General features: G+C 38.8%; 1 protein-coding gene across 1 annotated transcript in view; it reads left to right on the top strand.

The window, feature by feature from the left end:
* Nucleotides 1-26,217, top strand: part of ano1b (anoctamin 1, calcium activated chloride channel b) — a 97,504-nt gene that overhangs the window by 45,698 nt on the left and 25,589 nt on the right. The window contains exons 3-6 of the mRNA XM_077515504.1: nucleotides 22,652-22,750; nucleotides 23,045-23,196; nucleotides 25,051-25,105; nucleotides 25,858-25,906. Coding sequence (XP_077371630.1) covers nucleotides 22,652-22,750; nucleotides 23,045-23,196; nucleotides 25,051-25,105; nucleotides 25,858-25,906 — 355 coding nt within the window. The remainder of the gene's footprint in view (nucleotides 1-22,651; nucleotides 22,751-23,044; nucleotides 23,197-25,050; nucleotides 25,106-25,857; nucleotides 25,907-26,217) is intronic.

Raw genomic sequence — 26,217 nt, forward strand, 5'->3', positions numbered from 1 at the left:
TATTAATACTTCCAGAGATTTGTTCATTAATAATATTTTTGCTTCTTTTCAGCAACTCTCAAGACAAATTTTCGCTCCCAAAACATTTTTTTAGACACAAGTCCGCAGCTTTGTTCGCAATACTTTGCCTAGTTTTCACCATTTACCTCCTGAGACTGCTTTGGATGTGTTTTTGATACTGATTCCTACTTTTAAAGGCTCTATTTCGCGTATCTACAATATGTTTTTTTGCTTGCATTTAGAGTCGCTGGACCTAATTAAGTCACAATGGGAGGAGGACCTGGGTCTGACACTTACCGAGGATGTGTGGTCAGAGATTTTAAAACGGGTACATCAATCCTCTATCTGTGCAAGAAACAGTCTTAATCAATGTAAAATTGTACACCGTATATATTACACTAAGGCCCGTTTAGCTAAGATTTATGACAACATAAACCCAGCCTGTGATAGATGCCAACAGTCTCCTGCGAACTTAATTCATACATTCTGGCTTTGTCCGACATTAAATGAATATTGGATGCACATTTTTGATACTTTATCGGTTGTGATTGGTCAAAAAATTGAGCCAAATGCTTTGAGTACATTGTTTGGGGTTGTCCCACATTTGCCTGCCTTGCCTAAATCAAAAAAAGGATGTACTAGCTTTTGCTACTTTGCAAGCCAGGAGATTAATTGTAATTAATTGGAAATCTCAGTCGCTGCCTTGTCATACTCGCTGGATCAGAGAGACACTTTACTTTCTTAAGTTAGATAAAATTAGACTGTCCTTAATTGGCCGCTCTATTGAGTTTGAGAGTTTGTGGGGTCAATTTTTGGCATTTGTCAAGAAGTCTGATATGCAACTCCCATCTGACTGAGGCGCTTTGGATATTTGGAAACAATTTTATTCTTTGCTGTGATGGCGGTGGAGTCGTTGCTACTACTTTGATTTGAGATGATGTTGAGATTGTTTTCTGTATTATATATATTGACTTAACTGATCTGCCTGTTGGTGTTAATGTTTGATTGTTATTTTTGTTTTGTTTTTCCATTTGTGTGTTTTTTTTTTTTAGTTTTATTGATCTGATGACTACTTTATAGTTTTGTTTTTTTCCTTTCTTTTTTAATAAAAGGTGAATCTTGTACACCTTTAAAATGTTTCCGTTGTTATTGTATTCACTGAAAATGTAATAAACAAAGTTATTTAAAAAAAAATATATATAGCACTGGGAAGCATTTGGCTTCATTTGTATGGTCAGAAAGCAGTTTAAGGATTTACAGGATTATTCCTTTCTGCTGGTGCCAAATTCAATACATTGTCAAAGTACTGATCGAGTGCTTCCTGGCCAATATCAACAGGCATTAGACAGGTGTCTTGGAACGTACAATGTTGCTGTCGATCATGCAAAAGCTCATCTTCATCAGCAGATTTTGTGCCACTTCCAACGTGAGTATTATTGACATTTTCGACAACCTCATCCTGTTTCCTACAAAACTAATTTATCCAGGCTTCATTCAAATGTATATCTTTATAATGCACATTTGTTTGTTTTAAATACTGTAACGCCTGTCGTATGCGCATAGTGTCAACAAATTGATATTCATAATGATCTTTATATGTTATCTTATGCTTCAGTTTTACAGGCAATAAAGACCCTTCCATATTAGAACGAGGCAGTAAGTTGTTTGTTTGCACAATATTTGCTGGAATACATGTCACTGGTCCATGTACTCCATTTTGCCCACCTTTAGGTAAAGCTAGCATTTTCATAAATGGTATATGTAAAGCAATCAAATGTTGTTCCAAGCTATTCAAACATGACAATTTGGGTGGAATTGACTGAACTGTCAAATTGTTAATTACGCATTCAGGAGGTATTTCACCTCTAATAATCTTGCTGTTGCACGTGAAGCAAATCCATAGCTGCCCTCTTGCTGAATCTAACACTTTGCATGGTACTACACAATCCTCACTACATTTGTATAAATATTCTTCGGTTATACATTTCTCGACTATTAACTCTACTGCTCTACTCATCTTTTTATAATGATCCCTTTTACAGTGTGAAACTTGCCATTTCAACATCAATCAATGGCATACACTACACACAAATTCTGGCCCATTTTTTACTTTATCAAGAAAATTCTCCATAACGAAATCAAACTGTGCTAACTTGTCTTTAATTTTTTGTATCCGCAATTTGTTGGCTGCTTTTATATTTTTCTTGTGATCAGGATTATTATGGTATTTGTGTGTACTTCTGAGTTTTACATTTTGTCTGTGCAATGTGTTTTGGCTATATTTATACTCATGTCTTTCAGTTTTTCTTTATGCAATGCGTTTTGGCAATATTTCTTTCTACTCATTTCTTTCACTTTTTCTATGCAATGCGTTTTGGCGATATTTCTTTATACTCATTTCTTTCACTTTTTCTTTATGCAATAATGGATTGCGTTGATAATTCTTCATACTCATTTCTTTCTTTTTTTCTGGATTTTGGTGATATGCCTTCATACTCTTATCCCTAACATTTTGCCTATGCAACATGTTATCCAGATATTTCATTTTCTTATGCTGTCTTTATTTCCTCTTCAAGTATTTGGAATAATTGTTGTTATTTAAATCGGCAATAGACTCAGCAGTGTCTATTGTCTTAGGTTCTAAGTTTATGCATGAAGCTTGGATTGTATTATGCTTAATGGAACTGTACTCTTTCCTTTTCTCTGGGCTCTTTCCGTAATGTGAAGAGTACTCCTGATGTTGTCATGTGTCTGTCGCCCCTGTATGAAACCTGTTTGGTCCTCATGAATTAGTTGAGACAGGAATGAGTTCATCCTTTTTGATACTGAGATAGGATGATAATTTGCACAGCATTCTTTGTTTTTACCTGGTTTTGGAAAGAGTGTAATTATTGCCTCCGACCAGGAGCTTGGAATTTTACCATTCAGCGAACAGTTCAAAGAACTGTGGAGTACTGGCATCAGCTCATTCTTAAACACTTTGTACCACACTGCTGAAAACCCGTCACTTCCTGCTGCCTTGCCATTTTTTAGTGCTTTTATGGCTTTTGATATTTCCTTTTCAGTCGAAAAACTGTTTATCACTCCCTGGTGGTGCATAAACAATTATAGTCACCCAATAATCTTCAATTTTTCCTTTCGCTAAAATATATCGTCCCTCTTTTCCCTTAATTTCTTTTTCACATTTGAATTTAGTAGAATTGATCACTAAGATTGCCACACCCCCCATACATGTAAGAACTATAGTAAGTATTTCTAAAACCCAACTTTTTAAGTTTTTCATGTTCTTGATCATTTAAATGCGTCTCTTGTAAAAAAGCAAAGTTTATACCCTCCTTTTTCAATTTCGTTAGTACCTTTCCTCTCTTTACTGGTGTTGTTAGACCATTCACATTTAAAGTTAACACATTCAAATTAGCCATACCTCATACCATAACAAAAAAATGTGTACTTGCCCAAGAAAAATGAAGAAAAAAAAAAAGGGATAGAACTTCCACCATGCCATGGCTCCTTGCCCCTACCCTGTTGTTAGGCAGACTGGAAATCCCCAAAAAATAGGGGCCAGTAACTACTAGAACTATATACCACCCAACGATGTGTACACTCAGCCTAGCAATGTCCAACATATGCCACTTCCCCACTTTCCATGTCAGCATTTGGCCACATTTCACATTTATAATTCCGTGTCAAAAAACAACAACATCAAATAGTACTACTTGACCCACTAAATAAATTATATTCGTTTACTTAGCTATTTTATTTTGAGGGTCTTTGGTATTCCTGTAGTCCCACGATCAACACGTCTCCATCCCCTCTCAGCCCGGTCGCATCCGGCTCCTCCGTCGTCGCTGCTGGGTTCGCTCACGTTGAATCCTCTTCCTCTCGCATCACGCGCCGCCTCTGCAGCGCAGTCGTAGCTTTTGATGCCATCACTCCAATGTATCCGCATTCTGGTGAATGGTGTTTGAAAACGGATTCCCTGTTCCTTGAAAGCTTTCTTGATGTGTAGATACGAATGTCATTTCTGCACAATTTCAGTGGGGTAGTCGTGATCAAACTGAATTACTTTCTCCTTTACGGTGATCTTTTTTGCCCATTCCTTCTTCAGTAACATTTCTTTTGTTTCGAAGTTGAGAAAGTTAACCACTATCACCCGGGGACGATCTCCTTGTAGTTTGAACGGTGGTGTACGATGTGCCCGTTGCATTTGTAAATTAGTCCCTTCAGGCAGTCCAAGCTCGTCCTGGAAAAAAACGGTTCAAGTACTCAATCACCGAACCAACTTCACTGTCTTCGGGGACGCCAAATATTCGTACGTTGTTCCTTCTCGTTCCTTCGAGGTCTGTTAGCTTGTTAGCGGGTCCGGTCCAGTAACGTTTCCATGGTGGCATTAGCCTCCGCATTGCTATCTTCTAGCTCGGCTATCCGGGTTTGAGCTTCCGCCAAATTCACCCCGTGCTCACTCATCGTCTTGTCGTTATCTTTGAATATTTGTTCCATGTCCATTCACAGAGAGGTTATTTCTTGTTTCAACTCACACTTGAACTTTGGCAGGTCGCCACGAAGTAGTTCAATGGAGGTAGTCAGGCCAGGTAGCCCTTCCACCATTGCCTCCGGGAAGTGGCCCTCTCCCACGTCGCTCATGTCTTCTTCAAGTTCACTTTCGCTGTGTTCCGCCACCTTCACGCCTTTCTTTCGGCTTTTCCGCGTGCCAGCTTTATTCATTGCAAATTTGATGTCATTTTCAGTCAGAGTTTTGTCCTTTAATTCGAGTTTTATGTTGCTGACTTGGAGAGCTACGAACTACACGTCTCCCCTCTCCGCCATCTTCCCGGAAGTCCTTCATTCATAGTTTTGATGCCTTCAGTGAGAAAATGCATTGCATGGGAAGGTGTGTCCAAACTTTTGGTCTGTTCTGTAAATGGCCTTTTCTTGGTATTCTAATTTTATGATCATCACATGTCAACTTGGATGTGGACATGAATTTAATGGTTTCTAATTGGAGCAAGTGGCAGAAGCATAGGCCCAAATTAGAGCGTTCCCAGTTAGGGGAACACTTTTCACCGTGTCAGTATTTTCAACAGCGAGGAACATGGGACAGAAACCACCCAGACGTGACTTGATTCAGACAAAATGAGCGGGGCGGCCTTCATGGTGTATTGCAGAACCCCAAAAGCCACAAGACACTTGGCTGGGAAGGTATTGATCACAGTCTGGGCTGTATGTTGTCAAACACGACAACGCTAAAATCAATGGCACGTTCTTTCGATGATGCGACCGACATGGAATCAGATTAAAATGTGGACCCCAAAAAACCACAACGCTAGAAGCTAATTTGGTACTATCATTTTCTATAACGCTTACTCTGTTCAGGGTCTTTGTGAGCTGAAGTGCATTCCTGTTGACTCATATGCACACTTGTGCCGAAGTCAGACTACGCGATTTTTTTGTCTTACACGACAGTTGCGTTGTCACATTACCCGATAAATTCGCTCCATGTGGTGGATGGGGCGTTTAGTCACACTACAAGTCTGAACACGACAAGACACCAGCCGATCATCGCGTGTTGTCTTGCCAAGGGAGACGTGTCGGCCACTATTTGTCGGGGAGGTGCTTCTTCCATTGTTTACGTCGTGACGAGGTAGGAAGTGTCTATTGTTCTGGCCAGACTGCTAGCCTGCGGCTCACACTTGTTGGTACACGTGACCCGGGCTTGCGTCTTTCCTCGAGAAAACGTGACATGCCATGTAACGTCACTCCCAAACGCAAGAGAAACATTTCCTTTTCGAAATTAGCTTCAAAATGGACAACAACATTTTGCATACTACATACATTATGAGGTAATAAAAAAATAGTAACGTACAGCCACTTAGGAAAGTAACTTTAATCAGATTACTGGTTTGGAAACATGAACGCATTAGATTGCTCGTTATTGAAAGAAAGTAATCAGTAACCCTAACCCCTAACCCTAACCCGCGTTACTTAGTAACGTTAGTGACAACACTGTTCCCTGCACATGGGTCCACCTTCTCACAAACCCACTGAACCTGACACTCGGTTATTGTGATCGGTCCAAAAAAAATTAGAATTGTATAATTTTAATTTTAACAGTTATTTATTTAGTTATTGGAAATGACATGTCTTTTACCATTAAGTACAAAGAAAATCTAAAAATACATTTAAAAAATGATAAATAAAATAATTTAAATAATGCTAACGGTTAGCATCAATAGGCATGACTTTAGAACGGTATAAGCAATGAATATTTAAACACGTTACCAGGCTCCGATTAAATCCCTGGTAAGGTGCTTAGAATGTGTGCCTGCCAGCTCACCTCCATCTTTACCACAATTTTCAATAAATGTTTCTGCACTTTAATTTGTCTCACTTTACAATGTTTATAGTTAAAAGGCTAAGAGGCAGTGAGGCACAATGCAGACCCAGTCACATATCATGATATATTGCAATTTTTTTTTTTACAATATATAAAAAATCGTAGATATCGTGTATCGTGATATTATCGATATCGCGAGTCAAATATCGTTTCAGTATCGAATCGTGGTTTACCCGTATCGTCCCGCCCCTAATGCACACACACACACACACACACACACACACACACACACACACACACACACCCACACACACATATCCTTGTACATATATCTTTGTGAGGACATCCATTGACATAATGCATTTCCTAGAGCCTTACCCTAACCGCAACCATCAAAAATGATTGCCTAAACCTAACCCTTACCCTAACCCCAACCATAACCCAATTCAAACCTAAACTCTAAAACCAAGTCTTGACCTTCAAAAAGAGGTCTTGCAAATGGCCTCACCAGTTGTCAGCGTTTTGGAGTATATTTTCGTCATTTTTTTATTATGAGTCTGGTTGCGTCCATTTGTCAAGACATCGAAGAAGAGGCGAGACGACAGTACATCGAGCCGGACCCGTCGCCATGGGCGGGCCTTGGGGGTCCATGCACGCCCTGTCAGTCAGCCGTGCCCGCCCTAGCAAGATGACTCACCAACTATTCGTCCTATCAGTCACGTAAACTTGCGCCTTCTGTTTTAAGTAAAGCATGGCGTGCCAGCCAACCACATACCTCCTTTCAAGTTTGGCTGTGATTGACAACTAAGCGAGCCAATGACAATCAGGATCAGGAGGGATGGGGTGGGGTGGGGGGGAGACGCGCGCTCTGCAGACGTGCCTTAGCCAAATCTACTTCCGGGTAGATAGTGCGCATTTGCCGGCTGGCGCTGGCACAAAGACTGAGCAGTGAGCACGTCGTGCCGCTTTAATGGAAGCCACCAAATGCCAAACCTCGATCCAGGATGACACAGTTGACATCAATGGGAATCCTGAGTCCACTGGTTATGTTTACAAGTGAGTGTCAAACTTTTATTTTAATTAGTCAAGCCACACAGCACGGATGAATTGTAGCAATACACAGTATGCTGTTAACAGACCCAAGCAGTCACACATACACAACAACAACTAACGAGCATAAAATTATTTATCACTAAAGCAGTTGCAGTACAATGTGAGTTGAATTCTCTTTTTTATTGCCAAGTTTGTTCATGTTGATGACTGTCACTAAGTTCTAATAAAACAAAACAGCACTTTACACATCCTTTTGGATTGATATTCTGCTTAGTTTTTCACTGAACCCATATGTTGTTTCTGTATATCATCGACATAACTCAACCTTATTTCTAAATCACTTTAAAACAGCCATTGCTGCATACAAAGTGCTGTGCATGGAATAGAAATTAGTCTTTTAGTAGACACAAGTGAAATAAAATAACACAAAATAAAATTAATTAGAGTAAATATAAGTAGATAAGTATACACGCAAATAAAATACTAAAAAAAAAAATCTGTACAAGTATAGAAATAAAATAACGCAAAATACAGAAGGCACCATAAAAAAAGTAAAATGATGTGAAGTCTCATGCTGAGTCAAAGATCAAAGAATAGAGATGTCTGGCAAAAATGAAAGGAAATTTTGTCCATATCGTACAGCCCTAATCCAACACGCAAATGAAGGCAACTGCTAGCCAATTCCAGATAGAAGGGGCTGGGTCACAGAGTCATTCATTCGGACATAGTTGTTTACAGAAGTGAAGAGTGGATTTGTTTCAAATGAACTTTTGAGTTGAATAAATGCAAAATGAACTACACATTTTTTTTTTCAGTTTGTCTTTTAGATTTCAGAACGAACTGCCGCTTTTAAGTGACAGAAAATATTTCTGAACACTTTTGCAGTTGTCACAATGCCGCTGTTCAACCTGATGAACATTAGATTTAGGTTGATAAAGTGTGCCGCCCCCAAAAAAGGTAATGCAATTTCTTTCTGGTGACGGGTCTGCATCGAGCATTCACTGCTGTGTGCGCAGATAGACAGGTTTAACTCTGCCTTGTTTTCTCCCCTCTTATGCTAACCACCGGAGACACTTTGTGTAAAGTTGTTAACATCGGCAGGGATAACTACTCGATCGCACAAGGGCGCCGTTTGTTAACAGTAGAACCAGAGCTGTATTTTGGAAGTTAAACTTTGTTCATGTCCCTGTATGTATATTCCCGTGCTGCCATTTTATTGTATTAAAAACATGAAATATTTATGAGTCATTATTCTTTACCTCTGACAACACTGTCGGATTTCTATAGTAAGCACGTTTCAGCATGTAACCATGGGCTGACATCTGATTCAAAATATTGACGACGTCGGTGAAGAGACGTGGTGAAGAGGAGGCTACAGACCAGAGGGGGTTGGTTGGTTTATTGAACATATTAACACATTACAAAATATAAGTTGAAGTTAAAATAAAAATTTGAAGAAAGAAGATAATTCATGAATGTCATAAATTACGTGTTCAAAAGGAGTAGGAAAAAGAGCAATTATTGATCTAGTCCTACTCCCTATTCGATCATGTTAATGTACTAATAAACTATTCTTATCTCATAATGTATCATTAACTCATTCACTGCCTTTGACAAGTATACTTGTCCATTGTATTTTTTAGAGCGGTGCTAAATGGGGGCGAATCTGAGCATGCTCCACTGTAAATATCAAACTTGGAAACAACTTTACTGATGCCCAACCACCGGTAGATGACATCATTGCCCCATTTTATAGGAAATAAACACAGTTTCAGAGTCCATGGGAGAAATGGCTGTATTTTGGCAAACCTACATTTTTCTGCTGTCAATTATAAAAGAACGGGACGGGACAAAAAGTAGGGAGTCTATTCTGTTATTTGGTAGATTCGGTTTATATATAATTATTGAATGTAATATCACGTGAGTATAGGAAATGTAAAAATTTTCTATAATGACTGGCAGTGAATGAGTTAAAATAAAAAAAAGAAAAATAAATAGAAATGCAACAATAAAAATCTTAGATGTCATGAACAGTTAGCCGGCAGGTTCCATCTGAAGATTCAACACCTCACCTACACACCGTCTGACTGGAGGGGGGGCGTAGGATATTTTGTGGACCCGTAGAGGAGCTACAGTACGTAATTTACATTAGGGAAAAAAATGAAAAATAAATAAAAAATCTTTCCTTGCTACTCAACCGGCTTGTAATTCCGTGTAGTAATCATTTTAAGCAATTGCGTCATTGCCAGAGCTTAAGCTGTCAAAATTGCGATTCTGGGAGATCTAATTAGTAGTTTTAAAATTCTGATAGACATAGTGTTATAGCAAGGAGCGGCCCCTGTTCTTTTTGAGTGGGCTAAGGATTTAGGATTGGAGTTTTCCATCACTTTAACAGTGTGTTCCGCTGAAGTCTCCCTGCACCGGAAGGGCGGGTGCGCTCGTCCGGCGAATGCGGAAGTGAATTGTGCATGTAGTCCATTAAGTCAGTGTCGTGAGTGATTCGCCAAGGTTAACTTGCCAACTACCTCCTTATTTAATGCAAGCCCAATCTTACTTCATTCCAAACATGTCAAGGATTCAAATTCTAACACATCAATACGTCATCTTTCACACTGTAAGATGGTCCTGTCACTTCCTTAAATCGATACACACATGAAATACAGCGTGTGACTATCTTTCATGGGCTTTCAACGTCCCTACACAACAATGTAATAAAGAAGCTGTTTCAGAGTAAAGTTTTTTTGCTAAAATAAAACATATGATAGCAAATGCGCAAGTGACTTCAACTGAACGTGAACTTTTCTGGTCGTGAGGCCGCGTGAATGCACATCTTGAGACTTTAGAGATCTTTTTAGATAATCCAGAGAGCGAGATCAAAAAATTTATGACATTATCGGTAAAGATCCCTCAGGAGACAGTAAATAATATCTCTTTTCACCATGTACACCGGCTCGGAGGGCAATAAGGGCAATAAGCCCCGTACTATTATTGCTAAGTTCGAACATTTCAAACATAAAGAATTGGTAAAAAGTAAAGGACGGGAGCTGAAACGGACATCTTTCGCAATGAATGATCAATTCCCAAGAGAGATAAACGAGCGGCGAAGAGTACTTTTTCCTATAATGAGGCAAAATAGACAGGAGGGTAAACGGACTTCGATGGTCGTTGATAAATTATATATCGACGGCCAGCTATTCCGAAACCCAACCTCGACCCCTTGGCTGTTCTAACTGATAATTGGTAGAGCCGAATATTGTGTGATTATTTGCCGTATGTATATGTATGTGTATGTATATGTGTATATATGTATATGTATATATATGTGTATGTATATGTATGTATATGTATGGATAATGGGTTATGAAACTGAGAATATGAATTTATATCATGTATTGGCTATATAATAATAATAATAATAATAATAATAATAGTAATAATAATAATAATAATAATAATAATAATAATAATATAAAAATATATTCTAAAAAAATATATATATATATAATAATAAAAATAATAATCTCGCTTAGGTCACTATTTACTGGTGTATTGTTATGTTGAATCCCCCACAGATTTCCTTCACACTCACTTCCCCCCTCGTTTCTTCACTATTATACTTATCTACTTGTTATCTCTCTCTTTATATAAATTATATAAATTGCCTAATTACTCTTTTGCAATCCTACAATATGTTAATATTAATAAGCAGCTCATATAGATGTATACATAGGACTGAGTCTTCATTGCTTGTATGCAGAAATTAGTTCTGGTCTCCTGGAATGTGTGTGGCGCTCGCTCCCAGGCAAAAAGAATAAAAATTTTAGACCATCTCTCAAAATTTAAGGCAGATATTTGTCTCCTACAAGAAACCCACCTACAAAAATCAGAAGAAAAATTATTTATAGATAGAAATGTTAGTATAATAGTAGACAAAGAGGTGCCTCTATACTTATATATAAGAATTTATTCTTTACTCTAAATAATATAGTAATAGATTTAGAGGGACGATATATTATTATTCATGTAGCGATAATTGGGTCGTCTTTTGGACGAATTAATAATCTGGACGTTACAGAGGTAAATTATATTTACCTCGATAACCTCTGGGGCACCACGTTGGTTTTGCTTTGGGTTAACAGGAGCAAACAACGACCAAAATCCTTCTTTCATCAGTCATTTATAATCTGAAGTCGCCACACTCGATATTCAGTGGTTCGTTGTACTAACAAAAGAATAATAATCCACTCGGAAACACAGATGACTTAGGCGGAATAGAGTTAATAAAACATGCATTTATTCACGATTGCTACACTACAGAATCAAAACACTGCCTATCTAACTATTCTACCGTCAGAAGAAAAGGAATAAAATAAAGCGAATGAAAATAAGGAAGGAATGCGAATGAATAAAGAAACAGGGAAAAGAGAAATTTGACCTGCCAGATTTGTGATATGTTTCAAACGTAAGTGGCACACAGTGGATACGCCGAGCTAGAAATCAAACGCACACTTACGAGAATCGTTTGTGTCGAACGAGCAGAAAGGTCTTGAAAAAAAAGAGGGAAAAATAGTCAATGTTCGTTCCAAAAAGGCAAGAAAATCAAAAAAGGGGTTTATTCCACAGGTGAGCAAGGGAGCCGCTCAGGGGGGGCTGACGTAGTTGCGCGGGCCGTCCGTTGATTGGTCGGCGATCCGGCGAGGTTGATTCTCGCCAAGGTTGGTTCTGCCGGGCAGCTGTCCGAGTTCAGGTGTTGCAGCTCGGTCAGTACGCGCCTGCGTACGGGGAAGGCCAGCCGTTGGAGGTGCGTTGGCACTGCGGCGGAGCGCCACCGAATAGCAGGTGAGGTGCGCGGCTTAGGTGCACAACCTTGAGTCCGGCGATACGTTGCAAGTGTACGCCGGGGCCGCGGAGTCCGGGCGGGCAAGCACCGATGGTGGAACAAAAAAAAAACAAAAAAAAGCAAAAGAGTCTTTAGTCAGCGTTGCAGTTTGCACCTGCTTTGGCGTGGCGTGGAGCGAGGGTCCGCTCTCGGCAACGGTTGCTGCCAGAAAAGAAAAGGGCCACATGGTTGGCAAGTTTCTTGGAACAAAGAGTTCGAGCAGGCTGGGGCACTTGCAGGTCGTGCAAGAGAGTTTTGGAAGAGGCTTGGAAGCCAGAGACAAGAGGCGGAAGAGCAGGAAGAAGAAGAGACTGAGCGAGGGTCTCCTCGTCCTTTTAAAGTCTTTGGGCGGGGCTTCAGTGGGTGGTGGCACACCCTTCTGCTCGCTCGGGCAGACTTTAAGAAAAAATTATTAAAGAGATTAATAATTTGGCATTAAATTTGGTCAGTCTGGCAAATCAGTTTTCCCACACAACCCGTTTAACACACATCGTAATTAATGCATCATAAACTAACTTGTGAGGTAACTTCTACTTGTCTAATCTGACTGAACTGAGAGATATTGATTATCTTTCATTCTTTATGGAGTACAAATGAAATAGGATGTTCATACACACAAAGATATAACATGAATCATTCGTAGTTCAGTTGTCTGTCAAGAATTATCATGGTATAAATGTGTAAAATGCGGTTACTTATGTGAATTGTCACTAAGGATAGTTCCAAGTTTCACCACTTGGCGGTGCTGTTGCTCCATCTAGACATTCCAGGAAGGGCGAGGCGCCAGAATACCCTTTGTGATTGATAAGAAGTCATGAACATTCCTTTGATCGGTCATTTGTGTATTCCAAATCATTGGAGCCATTTGTTCGGGCTCCGAGAAGCCCGGCTTGAATACACTCCTTCGGCAGACGCATACATTCCTTTGTCACCTGGTCAGCGGCTTCAAAAGAGCTTTTGTTGGTGGTTGGGTGACCACCTGCAGAGCTAACCAAGTTTAGATCCTGTCTGGGCAGTGGAATATTTATGCGGCTGCAGAGAATTTGCTTTAGAAGAAGCAAACTTTAAAAAAAAAGTTAGAGGGTGGAGTGGGCCTAGAGGCCATAGTTGTTACATTCAGGTAACTATATTTAATAAAGTATATACAATTGGTAATTTATATGCCCCAAATAATGATGACCCGGATTTTTTCCACAAATTTTTCTCTTGGTTACTCGATTTAGCAACAAATTCTACTATTATTATTGGAGGTGATTTTAACACGGTCTTAAACCCATTAATAGATCGTTCTAATAATACGATATATACAAGGCGATTACGATCCGCTAAAGTAATAGATGAATATATGGAGGATTTTGGCCTCAGCGATGGCTGGAGACTTCAAAACCCAACTAAAAAGGAATTTACTTTCTTCTCTGCGGTGCACCGATCATTCTCAAGAATTGATTTTTTCCTTACAAATAATTCTATTGTTGATAAAACTGCTATAAAAATACATTCTATAATTATAAGTGATCATACACCAGTCTCCCTCACTGTACAAATTGACTCTACCTTTAAACTACCCCCGATATGGCGTTTTAACATCTCACTACTGAAAGACGTAGAGTTTGATAAAATTATTAGAAGGGAATGGGCAGATTTTTTGGAAATAAATGACTCTCCAAATATATCTCCATCTCTTCTCTGGGAAGCAGGGAAAGTGGTAATTAGAGGGTAAATTATATCATATTCAACTTATAAAAAGAAACAGGATCAAAAATTTGAAAAATACCTGGAAGATAAAATTAAACAACTAACGGATGAATATGCAATAAACCCAAATAATCAAATATGGACGGAACTACAGAATATAAAAATACAGTTAGATAACATGTTATCTAAAAAGACAGAGTTTATAATACAACAGTTGAGATATAATAATTTTGAACATAATAATAAATCAGGTAAATTTCTGGCAAATCAACTTCAACGGAATCGGGAAAAATCTCTTATAACGGCTATTAAAGATATAAATGGTGAATGCACACAATCACCAGAAGAAATTAACCATATTTTTTATAACTATTATCGAAATCTATACTCAGAAATTAATAGACCTAACCCTGAACATATTGAGGTATTCCTAAATAGCTTAAATATACCTCAGTTATCTACTGAACATAAAGATATTCTAGATGCCCCGCTTACTATAGATGAGTTGTATCGTGCTTTAGACAGTATGATTAATGGCAGAGCACCTGGTCCAGACGGTTATCCGGCTATATTTTTTAAACATTTCTGGTTAATGTTTGCTCCATTATTTCTAAGAGTAGTAACTGAAATTAAAAGTAAGGGTGATATACGTGAAGATATGAATATTAGTGATGTGCTTCTTGGGTCGAATCCCTGAAGCGTGTGCCGAGTAATGTAGATGAGTGGTTCATGAACGGCGTGTCAGTGTGTGTGTTGATGACGTACGTGGTGACGTTTGAAGCCCCACGAAGCAGGTGTACCACGTGACTGATTCAGGAAATGATTCGCTAGGTTTGAGTGTAGTTCGAAATGAAAGCGGCAAAGAAACGCTATGGGTTCCCCTTCACTTTTTCTGTTTTCCGGTCCCTTATTGCGCTACTTTTTTTGCTTTTGGCATTCGATTTGACGAGCTTATTTTTGCGATGGAACCAGCAAGAAAGAGATTTTCCCTTGTTTGGGACTGTAGCACTTTGAGCAGATCTCACCTTAGAAGGTAATGCACTGTAATTACGGTACTATTTTTAACAGATTCCAATAATAAAATAAAATAAAATGTGACAACACATAAAATTCACATTTTTCTGTTCACAGTTGAAAGTCCCCTTCAGTACTGGGAATCACAGAAATATACGCGTCCAATTCTATACAAACTTGCTATCTCATATCGATGCACCCCTGCTTCATCAGTAACATGTGAAAGAGTTTTTTTTTCCAAAGCAGGTGAAATTCTCTGCAAAAACAAACAAACCGCCTGAGTCCAAAAACTTCGGAAAAAATATTGTTTTTAAATAAAAATGAATAAGCACTTTATTTACCTCCTTATTTCACATTTTCACTTGTTGCATAAGCACAAACATAGACAAAGTAACAGAACAATTCATGTTAAAACACTCTTCAAATATATATTCTTTTGTATTTAGAGCATGATTTACACCCCACCATTTTATTGCATGCACCAAGCATGTTATACATTTTTCTGTCCACATGATGGCGTAGTCGAGGAAATGAATCATCTTGAAGCCCCTACGTGTGTGTCAAGCATTTCACTGCAGGGCTTCATTGCTTTACGGGGCTTCATTTTGCCATCACTAATGAATATAGCAGCAATTAAACTTTTATTAAAGCCAGAAAAAGACCCCACCCTCCAGTCAAGTTACCGACCAATATCACTAATTAATACCGATATTAAAATTATCGCTAAGGCCTTGGCATCTCGACTAGAGACAGTAATCTCGACAATTATTCATAGCGATCAAACAGGTTTTATTAAAGGTCGTCATTCTACTAATAATATTAGGAGGCTCTTTAACTTAATTAGTATGTCACAGCGGTATGATAAAAAGGCAGTTGTTATTTCGCTGGATGCAGAAAAAGCCTTCGATAAAGTTAACTGGTCCTTCCTCTTTGCTGTCTTAAATAAATTCGGCTTCGGGGAGTCATTCATTCAATGGGTCTCAATATTATATGATTCTCCTAAAGCTACAGTTACTACTAATGGGATTACATCACAGAGTTTTACTCTACAAAGAGGTACAAGACAAGGGTGCCCAATGTCTCCTTTATTATTTGCTATATTTATTGAGCCTCTTGCATTAGCTATACGTCAGGATAGACGGATCCAAGGAATCCACTCCGGGACAATAGAACATAAAATTAATCTATATGCCGATGATATATTACTCTATTTAGAAGAACCTGCTATCTCGTTAGGGGAAGCATTTAACTTAATATCTAAATTCTCTCACTTTTCAGATTACTCTATTAACTGGACAAAATCAACATTATTACCTATTACAGAAAATTCATGGAACCCTACAAGTCAGGATCCACACTACTCCTTTCCTACAGGTAATTTAAAATACTTAGGTGTTAAAATTTCACCTAAGTTAACTGAATTAACTTCTTTAAATTTTTTACCATTATTGGATAGCATCCGTAGTGACCTGGAGCGCTGGAATAATCTTCCGATCTCTTTAATAGGACGGATAGCTACTATAAAAATGAAGGTTTTACCAAAGATAAATTATTTATTTTCAATGATTCCATTTAAACCTACGTCTAACTGGTTCCAATCGCTGGACTCTGCTATCATAAAATTCTATTGGAATAAAAAAAAAAGCCAAAATTAGTCTATCTACTCTTCAGGAAAGTAAATCTAAAGGAGATTTAGAGGCACCAAACTTTATGTACTATTATATAGCTAATCAACTACAATATCTTGTGCTATGGACACAACCCAACAGAGATACTAACTGTTGGTTGGAATTGGAGCAGAAGGATTGTAACAATCTTAGACTGTTAGATTTACTCTTTATTACAAAATCAATAAAACGACATAATTGTTTTAAAAACCCAATGATAGCCGCCACCCTGACTGCCTGGTGGAAGGCATTAAAAATTACAAACTCCCAATTGGCGCCCTGTGGGCTCTCTCCCATTTGGCATAACCCCGACTTTCAACTTAATAATCAGTCGTTCCATTTAAGCTTATGGGAGCAGAAAGGAATTACACACCTTCATCATCTTTTCTCAGATAGTAAGTTTATATCGTATACATACTTGGTCCAAAAATATGAAATAAAAAAGGGAAATTTCTTACCTTATCTACAAGTTAAAAATATGGTTAAGAAACAAATCCCAACACTTCAGGATACGCTCCAACTGGCTGTCTTAGCTAAAGATATTATAGAGCTTTCTCCAACAACAATAAAGAAAATATCAAAAATATCTAAGTTATTTTTATACACAAATAAAACGTATTTACCGACTTTAAAATGGGAAAAAGACTTGTCTATAGTTCCGGGACCAGACTTTTGGACCCAAATCTGTGAAAATGTATTTAAAATGACCAAACATACAAATTTGCAACTTATCCAATATAAGGTACTTCATAGAATATATATTACACAATATAGGATGAAAAAAATGTGACTCTCTGACTCCGACATTTGTCTCCAGTGCTCACAAAACACTGCCGATACTTATCTTCATGCTTTATGGTCATGTACTCCAGTGCTGTATTTCTGGACTAAAATCTTGGAAAAGCTCGCTGATATATTAAACTGTAGGCTTCCTTTATCTCCAAGATTGTGTTTACTAGGTGACTTAACAATAACTGAGCTACCATGTAAACAATCTCAATCTATACTTATAGCCCTTACTATTGCTAAAAAAATAATCCTTGTCAATTGGAAAAATAAACAATCTCCAAATATCGACCACTGGTTAAACTTACTCATAAATTATATCTCAATGGAAAAAATCTCTGCCTTAAATAAAAAATCCAGTATCAAGATTTAAACAAATATGGTCGAGGTACATAGAATATTTTAATCTTAATTTGTCGCTAACCAACCCCCCCCCATCCCTCCTGCCCTGCAGCCGCCCTTTCGCGTTCTTGTCGTCTCGGCCCGGGCGTCGGGCTCCGGGGGCCGGGCGGGGTTTGAGGCCTGTCCCACTCCGGTAGAACTCCTGGCTCCGGTGGCTGGTGGGCTGTCCAGTAGCCCTGCTGCGCTGGCCCAGTCCACCTATCGTGGTGCCAGATGGGTGGGGTGGGGGGTGGGGGGCGGATGGTGGGGGCTGGGGGGCGGGCGTGCCACCTACCCTCGCCGGGTTGGGTGAGGCCCCGCTGGTCGCTCCTCTTACTCACTTCACTAGTTTTGCACTATACACTTTGTAAATACACACATAGGGCACACAACACATGCTGGGGGGCTGGGGACCGGTGGGGCGCTGTGGGGACCCGCCGGGCCTCGTTCTGCGGCCTTGGGCTCGGGGGTGTGGGCCGGGGCTGGGGCGGGGGTGTTCCGGGCGTCTGGGTCGGCTCGCCGACCGGTGTCCGCTCGGGTGGCGTGGGGGTGGCCTTGGTGCTGCCGTGGCCTGGGGATTCCTGGGGGGCGGTGCTCGCTTTGCTGGACCGCGGTTGACGGCTTCTTTCTTTGGTGGCGGTCCTTATGCATGCCAGATCCATCGCACCAGCATCTACTGAAACTCAAACAGAATTTGCCTCTCCCTCCCACAGCCCCTTGAATCAGTGGGTGCTGGTGTCTGTGGATCTCACTTTGCTTTATCTATCCTTCCCTCCTTCCTCTCTTTAGTTTTTCCTCTGGTCACTTGAGATCTCAATTTATTGGAAGTTTGAGGTTTCTGGGGTTGGCATAAGACTCTGGTTTTGTAACCACGCAGGAGGGGTTTGGTTGGTGCTGGATTTCACTTTGATGGATTGGATGTACTGGCTTCTATGGATCTCACTCTGCCTCATCGATCCTTCCCTCCTTCCTCTCTTTAGTTTTTCCTCTGGTCTCTTGAGATCTCGTTAATTTGTTGGAATTTAGAGGCTTCCGGGGTTGGCGTAAGACTTTGATTTTGTAACCATGCGGAAGGCAGGAAGTGTTTGGTCGGTGCTGGATTTCACTTTGATTTATCTTTCTTTTCTCTTTATTTTTTATGACCTTTTCTCTGGTCTCCTGACCATTTGAACCTCACGACTCTGGCAAGACTCTGAAGTACCTGGTTAAGGTGAAGGGTAATGGGATTTTTATAAGGTTTTAGGTGAATTAATGAGTATAAATTTATACGTATTTGCACGCACACGCACGCACGCACGCGCACGCACGCACGCAAACGCACGCACACATACACAAAAAAAAAAAAAAAAGAGCAATGATGATAAGACGTTGAATCGGTAAGACTACCGAATGAACAATTCTGAGCTCTAAAAAAAAAAAAAAAAAAAAAAACAAAAAAAACAAGAGATCTTTTCCAAACCTCAATTAACAGTTTTGTAAACTCATTTGTATTTTCATTGCCGTCAGCATTGAATTTGTCCAAAAAAATAAAAAAAAATTAAAAAAAAGCTGAAGAGGTTAAGTGATACCATCCCTCTCATTTTAAACTGGACTGAGTCACGGTCAACATCGACCTGTCCAGAAACGACCTGTCGAGAAAAGGCAGAAAGAAAGTGGGTTTTGTTTGCCAGGCTAGCATTTTACATTTTTGTTTGTTTTTTTTTTTAATTTCTTTATCTTATTTATAACCCACATTAACCACCCACAAAACAGGTGATATTGGAATAATCTGGCGGTGGTCTGTTGTTATGATTTCTTTCGTGCGTCCACAGTACTGGAGAAAACACATTTCCACAGTTTGTTAATGAGTGTGCTGGGGCTCTGGAGAGAAAGCGGACAAAGACAGAGGATAAAATGCCTCAATGTGTGAGGTCCTGTAAACTGTATCAACAGTAGAATAATTTAAGTAGAAAACTGTTTCCTGCTTCTTTCATAATTTATTACTGAAATGATTTCAGCTTTACAGTCATTCACTTCTTCCTTAGCTGGCAGGACTTGATTTTGTTTTTTGTCCCAAATAAATGGTTACAGTTTGCTTAGTGTCTCTTTCTGTTGCCCCGAGAGAATAATGGGCGGCATCTGGCTATGTTCTGTTATATTTTTAAACTGTGAACTGAAAGTAGAACGTACTTGACGGCCTACTGGTGAGGACATCTGCCTCACAGTTCAGAGGTCGTGGGTTCAAATATGGGCTCTGGGCTTCCTGTGTGGAGTTTGTATGTTCTCTCCATGCCTGTGTGTGTTTTCTCCGGGTCTTCCGGTTTACTCCAACATTCCACAAGCATGCATGATATCTTGAATGAAGACTCTTAACTTGTCCGTAGGTGTGTGATTGTGAATGGCTGTCTGTACTTAGAGTTCCAAAATTATTATGTAACTGATGTTTTTCCTCTGTCAGCCATCTTGCCATAGTCACCTTGCTCCACCTCTCTCATTCATTACCATGTGTTTTTATTGTACATGTTCTTTTAAATAACTCTAAATGGCGGTTCACCAAAAATCAACGAAATCGAGCAGTTTTGTTTATAAGCGTAGTTATTGGCTGGCAACCAGTTCAGGGTGTACCCCGTCTACTGCCCAAAGCCAGCTGAGATAGGCTCCAACAACTTCCACGACCCTCGTGAGGAATAAGTGGTCAAGAAAATGAATGGATGGAATAATAAAACACATTACTAAATACACAATAAATAAATAAATAAATAAACATTTCCAACTATATCTTGCAATTAAGTCCGTAGCTATTTTTTTTAAAGTGGGGATTACTACATCCTTATGAAGCGCAAAAGTCTGGGTGGATCAATGGTAGGAGTGGTCATCTCCCAACCCAGAGGTTGTGGGTTCGATCCTATGCCACTGTGACCATGTCTAAGTGTCCTTGAGCAAGATAGTGAACCCCCACTGCGTCATCAGTAGGTGAATGAGTAGTCAAATGTAAAGAGCTTTGAGCGCCTTGTAAGGTGGTGTAGTGCTATATAAAAATGAAGTACCATTTTAACAGCAATCTCTTATAAAATCACAAGGCAAGATGTAACAAAGCAAACAAATTATTAATGATTTGCAATTTAAGTAAAGGTTTTTTTTTGGTCTGATTTATTGTTTTGTTTTTCTTAAAAGTAGCAATTCCATTCGCTTTTATCTGTAGTTTTAGCTTGTCACAGTTAGACTCTAAACCAAAGAGGCGGGTGATGTGATGGATGACACAGCAGCACTAGTTTGTTGATCAGTGTCTCTGCTGAATGAAGTGGACTGATGCATTAGCTTTGTTTGCAATATTTTAGAATACGCACTTTAGCGAGGAACTACAACCAACACCACAAAGATTGTAATGTAAAATAAAAAATCTGCTCTATCCCGGAATCGCTGTGGGCTTAATTCAATTGAAAATCCTATTGCTTTAATTTAGGGGAGAGTGGGATAAGTAGTGCCAATTGTTACTAAAAGTGTCTTTTATGCAAGGGGATTACATGAATGCCTCCAACTAAAATATGTTCACATTGTTTAGAATGTTGTGCATTCCTGGGAGCAATTATTTTGGACAGGGATGGTGAGATTCCTGCGACTCCTGCCCTTGAGGACCGCAGTTTGCTGTCCCTGATTTAGGATCTTCAATAAAGAGCTTTGAGCTATAAAAAAAAAAAAAAAAAAAAAAAAAAAAACTGTCTAGCTTCCATTTGTATCTGGTGGCATGATGAAATTTTGCTAATAAAAAAAAAATAATAATAAGAATGTCACATACTTTTAGTGGTCAAATATAAGAATACAGTTTACAACAACAATAAAATACAATAGAGTAATATAGAGTAAATAATCATTATTTTGGGGAAGTTGTCCCATTGGCACAAGTAACCCCAGGTCCTTTGGCACAAATTACCCCAAGCCCACCATTTTGAAAAAAATGCATTCCCCAGCTGCTTTGAGCCAGCATCATGCTAACCATATAGACTCATAATGTAGCTTACTAAAGCACTAAAACATGTGTGAACTGTTTTCAAAGTTGTCTATAATTGTTCAAACACAGCCATCAAAAAAACCTTAATCATAGAAAATTTACTTTGGAGGGCAAACAAATGTTTTTGTTTTTATTTTTATTTTATTTTTTTTGTATGTGCTTACCTTTCAAGCCTTTTTTTTTTTTTTTTTTACTGGATGAGCAAAAAGATGTGCTCACATGAACAACTTCTTCTGTGGTTTTCTTAATAACAGGGGTGGAACTACTTGCCCCTGGGCACAAATTACCCCACTCTTTCCCTAAGCAGCATACTCAACTAGCCATCCAGAATTATTACTACCTTTAACAACTGACATTTGTGAGATAGCAAACCGCGTGTAAATCCGTCAAGTTTGAAGCAAGATAACAGTTTGCGTTTGTTCAGATCACTCAACTTCACTGATAGTCAATACAACAGACCAGACTGCCTGCCTGTGACAAGATGGCCGTCCCATGCGGACGTTGGATTCTGCGCTGTAAAACATCTAGTTTTTATAGAACCCGAATCAGCGCTACTTGCTGGATGAGCGGTCGCTGAAGCCTCCATTTCCATTCCCAAGTATGAACCTCTGCCTTTGCACAGCTATCCAAAATGTCAAGGGATGTACTCGAGGCAAACTCATACGCATTATTATTAGGATCCACATGGTCATTCTCCACCTTCCCCACACATACAAAGAAGAGAGGGGTCAGTTCTCTCCAAAGCCAGGACCATGGAATATTTATCCTAAAAAATAATATTGCACACTTATTTGTATGCTTTTACTGATGGTCCACTGGTGAAATAACATTATTGTCTGTCTTGTTCACCATAGTCGAAGATTCTCGGTGTGGGCTTTGTGAAAATTCATGCCCCATGGAGCGTTCTCTGTCGAGAAGCAGAGTTCATGAAACTAAAGATGCCCACCAAAAGGGTAAGGATTATTGACACATTTCATTCAAGTTTTGATTCATTTATAGGCTACAGATAGTGGTCTTGCATAAATTACGTTTTTGCTAGAATTATATTTAGTGTTAAATATTTTTATTTATGTAAAATGTAGCTTCAATTAGTTTTTTATTTTATTAATGACATCATTATTTGTAGGTTGTTTTGTTTTTTGCATTAGTGTTTGTAAACTAGAGCCTTGCTATGAACAGGTATTAATTTTGTTTTGTGTGTGCGTGCGTGCGTGCACGTGGATTTACTAATGGATTCTTATTTGTAGGTATATGAAGTCAAGAAATCAAGTGGTGTTATAGAGAAGCTTAATCTACTTGTCAGTAAAGTTCTTGAGCCTCTTCATCCTCATGTTGAGGAGCCCCAGCCGAAAAACATCAAACACCTGTCACACACTTTTTCCCGGGAAAAGCAACACCTGTAAGTACACATTTTTGCAGACACAAAAAAAATCATCTTATGTATATGTAGAAAGAACATGGACAATGAAATTTTGATTAGATGAATTGCTCTTCCATCCATCCATTTCTTGACCGCTTATTCCTCACAAGGGTCGCGGGGGGTGCTGGAGCCTATCTCAGCTGGTTTTGGGCAGTACACCCTGGACTGGTTGCCAGCCAATCGCAGGGCACACAGAGACGAACAACCATCCAGACTCACAAGCACACCTAGGGACAATTCGGAGCGCCCAATTAACCTGCCATGCATGTCTTTGGAATGTGGGAGGAGACCGGAGGACCCGGAGAAGACCCACGCAGGCACGGGGAGAACATGCAGACTCTTTGGCCAATCTTGACCTGACTATTGTTGTGTTGTATTCTTTGTTTTGTGTGTGTAGTACTGTAGGTTTTGCTAAATAATGTTTGGTTTTCGGTCCAATTGCTTCCAAACCAAACTGTGACACTATGCATTTCCAAAACTAGACCACTAGTCCAATGGAACAGAAATGAATTACGCTGACTTCTTAAGATTCCTCAAAGAAGAGTGCGTTGTACCATAAATAAGTCGACACTAAATTGTCCACAGTTTAGTGAGTATGTGCTTGTCAAACTTTGTGTTGTCCTTGTGATTGAGCAAAGGAATGCCAGAGCAGAATACCCGTCCCCCACGGTGGAAACTTTTTTTTTTTTTTTTTTTTTATAGTCTAGAAGTTTGCTGACGATGTTGGTGGGACTAATAACGGGGTGAATGAGGTCGTACGCCCAGAAAAGTGGTGTTTACTGTTAAGTGAGCAATCTGATACTGACCACATTTTAGAGTTCATGAACAGAGCTGCCCCTGCACACCTGTTTGTCAACAGCGAACGGGTAGTGGGTGGAGTCTTTCAGATTCGTCCACATAAAATACATGACAAGCACCTGCACATTGCCACAATAAGATTAACCTAGCAAGTCATTTTAGGCATATTGTTAAGACTCTGATGAGGTCAATGACTGCTTCATCCAAACACAAAGCATGTATGTCAGGATGATCAATTTCAAGCTTGTACTTTTTCACAGGTTTAGAAATGGCTGAAGTGATTCAAGTGAATGCCAATAATTTGGTTATTAGTGTAATAAAATGCTGGTGGGCTTAGTGTTTCCAACATTTCCAGTCCTCTATCCTCATGACTACCAGCAATTCAAATTTGTCCTCTGTAGTGGACATATTTAAACCTGAATATCTCCCACCCAGTGCATATGGTTGAATTAACTCTATAGCGGACATTCAGAGCTTTCCAATGATACCAAATGTGTAGGGGTGGGGCTTTGCTACCTTTGATTGCGTCATAAAAAAAAATGGCTTCCTTCAGTGCAAGCACTTTTTAGGGAAGAGGAAAAGTAAGTGTATAACACTTTTTATTGAACAAATTTAGGCTTTAAATGGTGTTAGCATGTGTTCTTCTATAAGACTCTTAAGAACACATTAAAGTATTTGTTTGAATTATTTTAACTGTATTTGAGCTTAAAAATAAAAACTGTTTTGTTTTTTTTGCTTGTTTAAAAAAAAAAATAATAATTCTTTTGCAGTATTCCAGTTACTTCACAAAGATTGGGGAATATCAAAATAAACATGATTGGATAATATTTTTTTCCCTGGTAGTCAAGGGGTTATGACACTTTCTTTCTGAAAATTCACAAGTAATAATTAAAATGTACTCAATTCTCATCGTATTTAGCTTGTAGTGACTTTTAGCAAGGGTTTCCATGTTGAGTGGTTGGCACTAGTGTGTGTCCTTTTGTGGTGAAAAATTTATAGCCTACTGCGTTTTTTTGTGTTTCTGTGTGTCACCAGGTTTGACCTTTCAGACAAGGATTCTTTTTTTGACAGTAAAACCAGGAGCTCAATTGTAAGTCAACTGGGGTTTGTCATTAATTATTCACAGTCGCAAATGCAGAAAACTTCCAAGCATCAATGTGTGTTTTTTAAATTATTATTATTATTTTGTTTGTTTGTTTGTTTGTTTTTTAAATCATACAGTAATATGTTAGCCCACTTTGCTTGGCTTTTCTTCTTTGAAATGGTCAACGCTTGTATGTTGCTTCCACACATTTTCAAATACTGTATACTGTATGTTGTGCTCCAAGATTCAATTACTTGAATGAAAGTATGTGGCATAATGAAAGGGGTTAAATGGCCAACTTATCGTTTGAGATGCAGTATAATTTAGATAATAAAGGATTTGTCAGAATTGGTACCGCTAAAATACTTATTTTGGGCAACATTTTAAAAATCCTGGTTTCTCACCCCATTAGGCCTGATCCACCAATGAATTCAGAACATTATTAACGTAAATGTATTTGGTTTAAAAAACAAGTCTTAGTGGCATTTAAGATTTCCTGAACACAAGCCAAGTAATTAGAATGTATAGAAATACTACTATTATTGACAGTGATACAAGGATATTGGTTGAAAAGTTTTTAGTTGAGCTGGTTAGGACCACAAAACTAGTTCACACAAACAGGTTTAATCAAAACTTGTTTAACTTGGCGACTGTAGCAAAAGCGGTGGCAACTGAAACTAAACACAAAAAATGGCTTAAACTGCACATTTCGTAAATGTTTCTGTAGCAATGCATTCATCATAATGCTTTTCTTTTAGGTTTATGAAATACTAAAAAGGACTAAATGCAAGGCCAAGTACAGCATGGGTAAGTGTGACACTTTTAAAAAAGCAACTACTCAGAAGAAAAACTAAAAGCCAGCCTGCTAATACTACTTTAATTCCAACAATCCAGTATTTAAATTGTCATTGTCGCGTTGTGTCATGTCATCTAATTCAATCCAAACTTATAAGGCCTTCATGCTCCTGATACATACACTAAAATACAGGCTGACTTTCGCTCCTTTGCTGGTATTACAAACATTAACTTGTATTTTCATGTACTAGGGGTGTTAAAAAAAATCTATTCGGCGATATATCGCGATACTACATCGCGCGATTCTCGAATCGATTCAATAA

The sequence above is a fragment of the Festucalex cinctus genome, chromosome 3 (genome assembly GCF_051991245.1).
Source record: "Festucalex cinctus isolate MCC-2025b chromosome 3, RoL_Fcin_1.0, whole genome shotgun sequence".
Taxonomy (NCBI): domain Eukaryota; kingdom Metazoa; phylum Chordata; class Actinopteri; order Syngnathiformes; family Syngnathidae; genus Festucalex; species Festucalex cinctus.